The sequence below is a fragment of the Stegastes partitus genome, unplaced genomic scaffold (genome assembly GCF_000690725.1).
Source record: "Stegastes partitus isolate 25-593 unplaced genomic scaffold, Stegastes_partitus-1.0.2 Scaffold760, whole genome shotgun sequence".
NCBI lineage: Eukaryota > Metazoa > Chordata > Actinopteri > Pomacentridae > Stegastes > Stegastes partitus.
The window spans coordinates 184,891-196,406 of record NW_007578491.1 but is presented as its reverse complement, the minus strand read 5'-3'; the positions used below and the strand labels follow the sequence as shown (position 1 = coordinate 196,406).

Sequence of the window (11,516 nt, the reverse complement as noted above, 5' to 3'; positions counted from 1 at the left end):
AGACAAAGTGGAAGTTAATGACCCCCGACTAGAGCCCAGCTTTCAGATGACAGCTCAACAGCTTCACCAACAAGTCCCCATAGCGGCTACATGGTAAAGGCAATGATGCACCACATTGTTGATCTATGTTGCTGAGTTAAGAAAATAGTTCAAATTTGCAACCCTAGACCTTTGTTCTGTTCATATTTCAGAGTGACAAAGTCTACCTAATGTCACAATGCATACAGCTTGGCAGCCTCTGCATTTCATCATCCTGAGCAATGAAATGTAAAACAGACAATTACAGATTTTCAGAGCCTGAGGTGACGTTTTCAGCTGCAAAGATACCCAGTTCACCACAGTGATGACACTTTTTAACTTGTCACAGCGATGGCTGCATACCTGTGCTGTTCCTGCCGGAGCAAGTCAGAATGATTACAGCGAAAAACAAATCTGTGAGAATCTCAAGCTGCTGTAACCTTTAAAAATTCAACTATAAATCAGACGCAAGGCTGCAAGAAGTTTTCACACAAGGTACATGGAACTAATGCTTCTATGTCAATGTTCACGGCTCAAGGGAAGCGTTACTTCACCAAATGTGACAGTGAACTTTTGTACATTGTCCTGAACAACAAATGCTGGTTGGCTCTAATAATTCTGAGAAAAAGTCAACAAGTTTTGAAATCCTTTCTTGGCAGAACAAAGCCTGAGTACATCTAAGGAGCTAAAGTGTCGTGTAGGGTGCAGAAATATGAGCTGATTGTTTCTGCCTGCAGCAAGTGTTTCTGTTCATGAGTAATGGCTGATCAGATGTACAGTGAGAGCAGGACTCGCTCCTTCCTTCTACTTTATTATGGATTCTATAGACGGAAGTTAGAGTCTGTAAAGCTGCAAACTGAGAGCAAGAGGTACTCGTATTACTTGACGTCCTTTGAGCATCTCCAACACCAAACAGGCCATAGAAGTTCTATATAAATCTCTGTGTCATGCAAATTCATGCAGCAAAACACCTGGAACAGACATTTTACCAGTTGCATTAGAGATCTCCATCCAGGATACATCTGATCATCAGCGTGTGCATGTCTATGTTCTAAAACTAAGCAGCTGAATGTGATGATGAATCACTCTGTGGTGCTTCATGTGGACTGTGATGAGTCATTAAAGTCTGACAACTGGTTGACGTATCAGGTGGTAAAAACCGTCCAAAATGTAAAATAACTTTGTGCTAAATGACTTGAAACACGTCAAAATTATTTAAAAATTATCCAAGAAAAAAAAACAACAAAAAAACACACAAGTGTATGAAGAATGATTCCAAAATTGTTTAAAAATCATTTTAAATTGTCAAAACTTACTTTGGATTTACCAAAATGACTCAAAGTGTTCAAGGTAACAAAAAGTTGCTCAAAATGGTTTAAAGATTGTCAAAAACACACGAAAGATCATCAAATGTTGCTTAAAATGGAATGAAACAGTCTAAAAATAATAATAAAGTTTTCCAAAATCGCAAAAACGTCGTCACAATGACTACAAACATGTCCAAAATGACAAACTTATCCAACATTATACAAAAAGGTCTTTATACAGGTATAATTAGTGTAATAAGTATGTAAAAAAAAAATGCCTTGAAATTTGTTCAAAATATTTTCAAAAAGACATTAAAAAAAATAGCTTAAAATAATCAAATTTCCCCAAACTTTCTCAAAAAACAAGTCATATTTTGTTCAAAATGGCTCACAAAGTGTTCAAAAGCACTAAAATATGCCCAACTTATCATGAATTTATCCAAAATAACAAACTTGTCCAAGTTGATTAAAATATGAGAAAAACTGACTGAAAAATTAAAAAAAATAAAAATAAAACAACAAATACATAAGCATATTCAAGATCATCCAAAATTGAAGAATTGTCTAAAATGACTCAAAAACTGGTCAGAATGACAAAAATATTAGTTAAAATCATATAAGGTTGTCCAAAATGCCTCAAAAGTTGTTTCAAATGACTCAAAACTACATGAACATTTCCAAAATAAACGCAAAAATTGGGAAACATCATTTTAAAAACTTTGAGTTGGACCGACTGTCAAACTGAAATGACCTGAAATAACCTCTCTGAAGGCTCCATGAGGTGACCCTCCACTAAATATAGCTGCTGAATTTCACAAAGTCACACATGGAAAGAAACTGGTGGACGAACATGTTGTTGATCAGGTCAGACAGCATCCTGGATGTAGATACTTGGATAAATGTCTCTTCTAGGAGGATTATTTCTCAGCTTCCTTTCAGTCTGACCAAAAACAAAACATGATTCATGTAAAAATCTGATTTTTTGAAAGGCTGCGGGAAGCTTTCTGCTCACGTCGATGTCCACGTCGTTTGCCTGATGGTCGACAACAGAGGTGGAGAGTGTAGAGCTAGCTTCATCCATAAAGATACAACAGACGCATTAATGGGAAATAAAGCAGGTTGAAATACACGGAAATGATCCTTGAACATAAAAAATCTACAGTGTTTTGTGCTTTATTATCAGTGTGATTGCCTCGGCTGGTTCTTCTCTCAGGGTTGGATGGAAATAAGTTCCCGTCGTCATGGCGACCACCTCGAGATAAGACAGAGTGTTATAGTGGCAGCGGCGTTGTTGGATCATGGGATACATGGTGTCGGCTGCAGGCAAACAGCCTCCACGTGACCGTGACTGATTCTGTCAGCGATTCATAGATCTGCTGAACATTTTCACAGATGGACTCACAAAAGAACCAATCAGAGGCGGATCTGAAGGCCGCGGTCGCTCAGACGGAGCAGGACGACTTCAGCAGCACGACAGTGAACGCGTCAGTCACTGTTTTAAATCACTGATCAAACTACGTGCAACCAGAATACGACTGAAACTCACTGAAAGTTCTTCAAAGAATGATCTGCTGACTAAAAAAAGTTTGGCTACACTCAGTAAGCTGTTAAATATACCCTCCAGTAGTTGGTGTGATTAGTTAACTGGTTCTTGAGGTGTGTTGTCGTTATTATCATCACTGCTGTTGTTAATACTGTTGATTGTTATTGTTGATATTATTGTTGTTGTTATTGTTCTTTATTGTTCTTATTATATCTTGCATTCTAGATGTTTTAAATTGTTTTATATTTTGTGTTTAGCACTGTGTTTGGACTCTTGTTGTTTTAAAGTGCTTTACAAATAAAGTCAAGTTGATGGGAGTTCTCTGACGTTGTGCTGTTTATGTTTGTTACGTGGCGCCGTGTGCTTCTGGGTTCCAAAGCTGTAGTAGTACTAGATGACAGTAAAATCAAAAATATTTGGGATATGGAGACAAACATTTCACTACTTTCTATAAGACAAAAACAATCATCAGCAAAGTGATCAACAGTTCAATACATTAGTTTGGACATTTAATAATCAATTAGCCTGCAGCTTTTTGTTTTTTAAATAAAACTGATGAATCGTTTCATCTATGAAGCCAAAACAACGACACAAATCCTGGTGACACTTTACAGAGCTGAAGGTGATGTCATATAATAGCTTTCAGGTCAAGTGGAGTTGAGGACAATCATTTCATTGCTAATCCGGAGACTGTTAACGTGATTAATCAATCAGCTGTTTGGTCTCTAAAAAGGCAGAAAATGGTGAAAAATGTGGTGTTTTTCCAAATGTTTGGTTTTGTTCAAAGATATTCACTTTACTGTCATAAATGAGGAAAGAACCCAGAAAATGTAAGAAGCTGCGACTGCAGAATTAAGAGAGAATGACTCAAACTGACTAAAGAAGTGTCCAAATAGCTACCGATCACTTTAAAAGTTCACAACCGATGGAATAATCACTGCAGCTTTAATTAAGACAGGATAAAAACACTACAGGCGTCACTCTCAGCTCACATTTGTCCTCCTGATTTCTCCGTTTGTCTCGACTGTTTGGTTTCAGCTGCTTATCTAACCTGTACAAATTTACACTTATAGTTTCTGTTGTTTCACTTTCAGTCCTTCACACGGAAGCAGGTAATCTAAACTAAACATGACACTTCCACAAAGCTGACGCTGGACACAGAATGCACAGCTGCTGGGGATATCTTACATGTGTTTTAGTGAGCAGATTCATATTGTGCTGCAATCCCTGTTCAGCCACAAGAGACTCGCATCAGTGTCACAGCAGCAGGGATTCATGACAACAAGGCAGCAGGCCGAACATCAAGCACGTCTGTCCAGGAAAGTTCAGGAAATTTCACTGCGACCCCAAAGACTGGAGATTGTTTTCAGGTTTCCTACACTTACAATGAAAGGAGTGTAAATCCATCTGCACACACAGACGACACAACGATCTGCAATCTGTAGAGAATCTGGTGGACACACAATTAACCCTCTGAAGTCAAAGTCTATTTAATTAATTAATTACTTTTTTTATTGGAAACAAGCACAAAAAGTTGTAAACAGACCCAATGTGTCATAAAACAGCAAAAAAAAGATGCAAAATTACCAAAGAGTTACGCAAACCCACAACAAAAAGACGACAAGTGGCCAAAATTAAACGCCAACAACCACAAAAAGTTGCAAAAAGACCAAACACGTCACAAAACAACCACAGACAGATATACTGGGGTGAAAGTTTCCTTCAAAACAACCACAGAAAGTGTCTCCGTGAACAAAGTTTGATTTGATGATCTTCTGATGCTGAGCTCCCTTTGTGTTTTGGATCAAGGACTCTCTTTAACGCTAATCTTCTAAAACATGCAGCACATAAAGCTCAGAACTTTTCTTTGGAAGAAAAAAAAATTTGTAATACTTGTTCCCACATCTAGCTGACAGGGAACAAGGCAACTTTTTTTTAAAGATGTGTTTGAGTCCAGCATTCTCTCTCTTTTAGCTCTGTAGAAACACTGCCTGCCATTCATCAGAAATTGTTCTTTGCTGCTCACAGATGAGTCCGTCATGGAGAATCATTTTCAAATCTGTGAGCTCAGATCAGAACTGCACATCAGACACGATCTGTTCAGGGATTGTTCCAAAGTTAAAAAGATTTTCTCTGATTTCACAGTTTCCAGTTCTGAGAAATGGCTTTTCTTTTTTTTTTTTTTTTTTTTAAAAAGAAACTAACCTGCCAGCAGCTTTTGGGTTTCAGACAGTTCAGGCAAATTAGTTTGAAAGTCTGCAGTTTCGTAGCAGCGAACCCACTGGAGACTCCTCTGTCGACATCAGGGATTCTTGCACCGCTATGAAAGAAACGTGTCGAGCATGAAACAGATAATGTGAACAACTCAAGCAGTGTTTCCTCTACATTCATTTAGGAGCATTCCTTAAGTCCTAACCGCAGCCCATTCAAATGTCTTTTTTTTTGTTTTTATTGTTGCGACTACACCACCACCGCATGTCTCCACCTTCACAGCAGAGTCCTGCACTGGGCCGGGTACTCGTCAGTACTAAGCTACACTGCAGATAACTATCTTGCTCAGTCGCTACTCTTTGGGGACTAATACGACGTTAATTACTCGTGAGAGCACGGCCTTGCATCGCCTTTACGTCCAGCACCAGGCCCCAGGTCAGAGAGTCAGAGGAGGGTCGTCTTGGGGAATAGGGCAGCGACTTTCTCAGAATAGATGCTACAAGTTTAAAAACATTGATGACCAGCTAACGTTATGTAGCATATCGGTAGCTTAAGTTAATTGGGCCCGGGGCCAACTCAGTGTGGCTAACGTGAGTAAACTAACTGATAGCATGAAGCTAACATCTACACGCTGTGATGGAACTGCTGACTGCATCCTCAGATCAGGTTGTTAAAATATTTCTCGAAGAAGACAAAGACATCTGATGAAGATGACACTAGCCAGGTAGCATTCGCCTTTTACTGACTCATAAATGATGATGTTCAGGTAAAAAATACTGTTCATACTGTAATCAGATGTGATGATTATCTAACGTTGATGTTTTATGTAACAGTATAAGACCAGTAACATCAGACAGGGAGGAGCAGTGGACAGCAGCAGACATTTAATAATATATCATAAGACACAAACTAGAAACTATTTTAAATGATTAGGGTGGAGGAAGCTGAGAGAAACAATGTCATTATGGTTTCTATTTGTAGGTGAAGACTGAGCAGAGCATCAGGCTGCAGGGGATCAGCTGCAGCCTGGATGCTTCTGAGCCTCTCTGAGAATTTCTCTTCAACAGAACCTCAGAGCTCCTCAACAAACAACCCAGAAAAATCCATTGTTCTGAGCCTGGATGCAAACTTTGCCACTGATTCTACAGCCCCATCAAGACATTATTTTTTATTATTTTTATTTTTATGTAATTCAGTTTTATTGTTTTATTTGTTTTAATTTTTACATTCAGCCTTTAAAAGCCATTTTCAACTGGCCATTCAACAAATAGGTTGTAAAATTACAATCTGCAGTCAAAAGTTATTTGTTTACGCCCCCACGGCTCCTGGACAGCCTGCCCCCGCTGCTGAACAAAATCCAAGAGGAAACACTGTCAGGCATTACTGTATCATCTTTTCAGCACAGCTTCTTCTTCTTCTTCTTCTATTTCTCCACAGACTGGGTTTCCATCCTGGCCGGATCCGGACTAACAGCCCACCAGAGAACGGCGAGACGCCCCAAGGAATAGTCTGCTGACGTCAACACAAGTCACCTGGGACGCCTAAACAACACGACCTGCACGCTGGTGTCAATGTGAGCTTCTCTGTTTCTGCTTGTTTGTTTCTTTATGTTTGTTTTCAGGCCTGAACGGTGACAGAGCAGCAAACTGCAGCATCTGTCAGACGCTGAACTTTGCAGCGACCCGTGTTTCTTGTTTGGTCGTTGTCAGCTGCTGCTGCTGCTGCTGCCATTGTTCAGGTGTGTTTGACTGGCAAAGCTCACACATGTGGCCGTCTCCAAGGAAACAGCGACAGCTCACGTTACTGCGGCAACTCCAGAGAACATTTATCGCTGAGAGGAATCGTGGATCTCCTCTCAGCATAACCAGCCAACCACCATGACTCTGGTTCTGCTGGAGGTTCTTCATCAGCATCACCAGGGGTTTGCTGGGAGAACTGCTGGGCTTCTCAATTCCCTGCAGGCATCCAAAGTATCCAAACCCTCCCAGGTGTGTTGTACTCTGGGTTTCATTCACTGCTGTATCATTTCGTCTCCTGCTGGTGTCTTTACATTCACCATTCTATTACTGCCACTGATCTCTAGCTGAGATTTATGATTAAACAGGATTTTTTCCACTATCTACTGTGAAATGCTGCTCTGTCTGAGCCTGACTGACCTCCTGAGAGGGCGCTCTTCATCCTCGGAGACACTATTTAAAAGCCTTCCAGTGACAGAAGTTCTGCTAATTGAAAAAGCAATCAAGAAGGACCAAACTGTGACGTAAAATTAAATGCATCACGTGCAATATCAAATCCAAATGACCGTAAAAGTCGGAAAACAATCAAACGTTAACTCAAAACAGCCAAAATTCAAAGCAAAATGACCACGACAACACATCAAATTACAAAAATGTGACACACAACAGCCACTAAAAGACCTTAAATGTCCAAGACTAAATGCAAAAAACACCAAAAGATTTAAAATTCACACATAATGACCACAAAAAGACAGAAAAGGTCCAAAAATGTGGTGCAAAACAACTGCAAAAGGTTGTAAAATTACCAATATCAAACATAACTAGCTTTAAAAAGACCAAAATTAGATGTAAATGATTCCAAAAACCCATAAAACAATCAAACTATGATGAAAAAACAACCACAACAAAGTTAAAGCATTTTAATTTTGCGGCAAACCACCCCCACGAAACCCAGAAAATACCCAATTAAATGCAAACCATGACTAAAAGATGCAAAACAACTTTTGCTAATTGGATTTGTCTGTTCCTTATTTAGTAAATTGTGCATCAGTGATGATGTCTGTTTCTCATCAAACAAAGTCTGACGTGTTGATCTTGTGATGCTGAGCTCACTTTGTGCTTTGGATCCGTCTGATCCGGTTTCCACAGAGTGTCTTAGAGATCTTTTACACTTTCCCTTTGGAAGCCTTCCTACATTGCTCAACTGGGAACTAAAAAGTCAAACATTTTACTCAATAACAAATTTGTGCTTTGGAGTTTCCACAGAGTGTTGCAGAGCTCCACAAACTGCAGCTGGTCGGTTCCACACAGCCGAGTCGGTTCACTCCCATCTCCACGAAGCGTCCTCAGACCGGACACCAGCAGCCGATGAACATTAGAGGAATCCTGTCTGCTTTCTGACACACATCTGCTCGTGATAAAGACCGAGTGCAGACCAGAAACTAAACAGACAAACATGACGCTGGAGGACAGAGAATCTGGACCAGCTGTTCCAGTGGTTCACAAACGTTCTTACTAATCACCCCCAAAAATAAAGCTGCACTCTGACAAGACACTCCAGGAACTTGTTTAACATTTAATTAAATGCGCCGTTGCTTTGCTTTGATGAAAATTCTAATTTATCATTTTGTTGATGTTTTTTTGTTGGGTTATACTGTTGCATCAGCTTAATTTATGTGTAATTTAAACTCAAATTTCTACCTTAGTTGATTTCAAACTGAACTAAAACTTGGCCTGATTTAGCCTGAAAGGACATTTCAAGGTGAATATCTTGTCTTTTACAAATAAGGTCCTCTAAAGGGACAAATTTAGGAATATTTACAGAGTTTATTCTAAATCTGCTGATGGAATACGTTGTACTGCTGCTAATGCTAGGCATATTTAGCAGTCACAATTGACAAAAAAAAAGATAGAATAAATTCTGATATAAAGTATGATAGTGTCTGTTGCTGCTTCTAGATTTAAATACCATGTGTTGAAATACACAACTGCAGTTTGAAATTGAAAAACAACAACAAAACGGATTACAAACTTTGTTGTTGAATTAATTAATTTCTTAAAAGCTGCAAGAACAAAAACATGAAAAAACTAATTTAAGAAAATTGCAATTTTTTCCGCCCTAGATGTCCTCAGACCAACTCATCTGAATAAAACTGAAGACACAAATATTAGGAAAAAGGGATGTAACGTATGTAGAATCATGACGTTCTGCTGCATCCTCGATCCGGTAATCATCGCTGTGAGTAACCACACAACACAAGGGGCTGCTCTGCTTCCTTCAGGTACCCCGACACATGAAACCTGACCCACAGAATCCAATCTGAGTAACAGGTCTGAAGGTTTATGAGACGCTGCACAGCAGTTAGTAAAAGTCAGAGACACACCAGCCTTTAGCTCATGTTACACAATCATGCAGCAGGAATGTGCACTTGTACGTATTCAATTAGTCAACGTAAATCCCATTTAAAGGGGATTAACATTACAGAGCGAGGCGGTGCTAAAGTATGCCTGAGAACAATCACAATTTAAAGTTTTCTGCGGTGTTGCAGAGGTCTGTGTAACCATAAGTTACTTTTATGACACAAAGGGGGCACAATAAATCAGATACCCATCACAATGTTGGCTTCCTGTAATTACCTTAACATGACCGACTGTGATTCAAGGTTCAAGGTCATCCTTGATCCTGACATTTCAAATGCTGTGTTCATGGGAAAGCTGCATCTTGGTAAAACCACCTCGGTTCAGGTAAATCTGACACTAAATCATCTTATTTTATTCTTTAAAACTCTGTAGTCAGTAGTTTGTGGTAATTTTGTGTCTCTTTGTGGTTGCTTTGTGCCCGTTTGTGGTCGCTGTGTGTCTCTCTGTTCTTGCTTTGTGTCACTCTGTGGATGTTTTGCATCTCTTTGTGTCTCCTTTGTGTACTCCTTTTCCACCAAACTGGCTTCAGTGCTTGTGGAAATTTTGTCTTTTTATGGTCATTTTGGGTCTGTCTTTGCAGTTGTTTTGGGTCTCTTTATGTCTCTGTTTTGTGTCTTCCCCACATGCCTGTTCAAGATTACATGAATGTCTATTGCTGCTGAATACCTGCAAGGTTTTGACTGCGTTTGGGGCGACTGGACATCACTCAGCATCTAAATACGCTTCAAGATGAGAGGTGTCAAAGTGCTGTACATGTGAACTTTTCTGGCAGGAATCACTGAACAGCAGCTTTCATTCAGAGGCAGACAGTCAGCGGTCAGTCAAACTGTTAACAGTCATGTCTCGTTTCTACGGTAACAGCAGAGCAGCATCCAGCAAGATGGCAAGGAGGAAACCAAACTAACGATCATCGGCCCATCCACTGGCCCGATGCTAGAGGTCAGAGGTCTGCAACAGAACAGCATCCCTGGTCTGTCTGCCCTCCATGTGAATCACAACACACTCATCTCCACGTGTTTTGCCCACAGTCTGGATGTGGCTTTCATACTTCTGATTTGCAGCCTTTCTTCTCAGGTTAAAAGATACAGCGGCAAATCTCATCAGTTTTGCTCTTAAAAGCGTGTTTTTCCTGCGATTTACAAGTGGTAGCGTCAACAGCCGACACCAAACTCCATGCGTCAAACCGCTAACTTTAAGCATTTGTGCTAACGGGGACAACTTCACGCTGCATACAGCAACTTAAGACGCTGCCGTGGCTCAATAAAAGCCATTTATCAATTCGGCACATAAGAAAAGTTCAATTGACCATCATTAAGTATTATCTGTGATTACAACCTGTATCTTTAGATAGCAGGGAGAGTGACAGGAATGACAGCCAATACAGCACAAAAGCTGACACTGCAATAAAACCAGTACATCTGGAAGGATGTAAAGCATGCCGATGACGAACGTGGTTCATTACGAGTCTAATCCATGTTTTAGGCTTTCTCATCTTCTTTACACATGTATTCGGGAGCCTTTTTAACAAAAAATAGCGAATTATAGAAGGGAGTTCCGTAAACTTTTCTTCCTATCCGCATCACTTCCTGGCATAAGCGTGGTCCCCTAAAAACAAAAGCGCTCAGTTGCCAGGCTTTGTCTCTAACCGGGTTAACTAGTTCTCTCATAACTAACTGAGTGACATGTTGAACAGGTCAGCTTGCAGCTACACGGAGCCTTTTCTGACTCCAGACTCCATCTTTGGGGAAAACTCCAGTTTCTGAGACGGTTCTCCGCCTGCTGAGGAGGCGCTAGCCGCCGGCTAACAGGTAGAGGAAAGTGGGAACTTACAGATGTGAGAAGCGGTCTCATCTGTTCGCTGCTGTCTTCGTCCATTTCCAGGAAAGTCCGTGAAAACTCCGCCGGTGTTTCATCCAAGTTCAGCTCTCTAACCGCCGGCGGTCCCTCTTCTCCTTCTTCTTCTTCTAGCGTTTGTCTCCGCCACTATTTTACAACTGCCTGGAATATATTAACTCCAGCTGTAGAGCCCGCCTCCGCTTGATTGGCAGCCCTGTTCTCCGTTGACGTGGCAGCGATTGTTTTACTACAACCAATCACCGAGCCGAAAAGCACAAGGGGCGGAGCTATACCGGATAACAAAGCATGGGGGCATTTCCTCATTCACTTAAGTTAGTTGTTAGTAACGGTCAAGCAACAGAACTTTTTTTCTAATTTTATTTCATTAAAATAGATTGTATGGAATTGTATTTATTTTTGTTTATGTGTTTATTTAATGTAATT

General features: G+C 40.3%; 1 protein-coding gene across 1 annotated transcript in view; it reads right to left on the bottom strand.

The window, feature by feature from the left end:
* The window catches only part of LOC103364586 (sodium bicarbonate cotransporter 3-like), a 57,018-nt gene extending 45,811 nt beyond the window's left edge, over nt 1-11,207 (bottom strand). Inside the window, exon 1 of the mRNA XM_008291739.1 lies at nt 11,067-11,207. Coding sequence (XP_008289961.1) covers nt 11,067-11,111 — 45 coding nt within the window. The 5' untranslated portion in view covers nt 11,112-11,207. The remainder of the gene's footprint in view (nt 1-11,066) is intronic.
* Between the last annotated feature and the right edge of the window lie 309 nt (nt 11,208-11,516).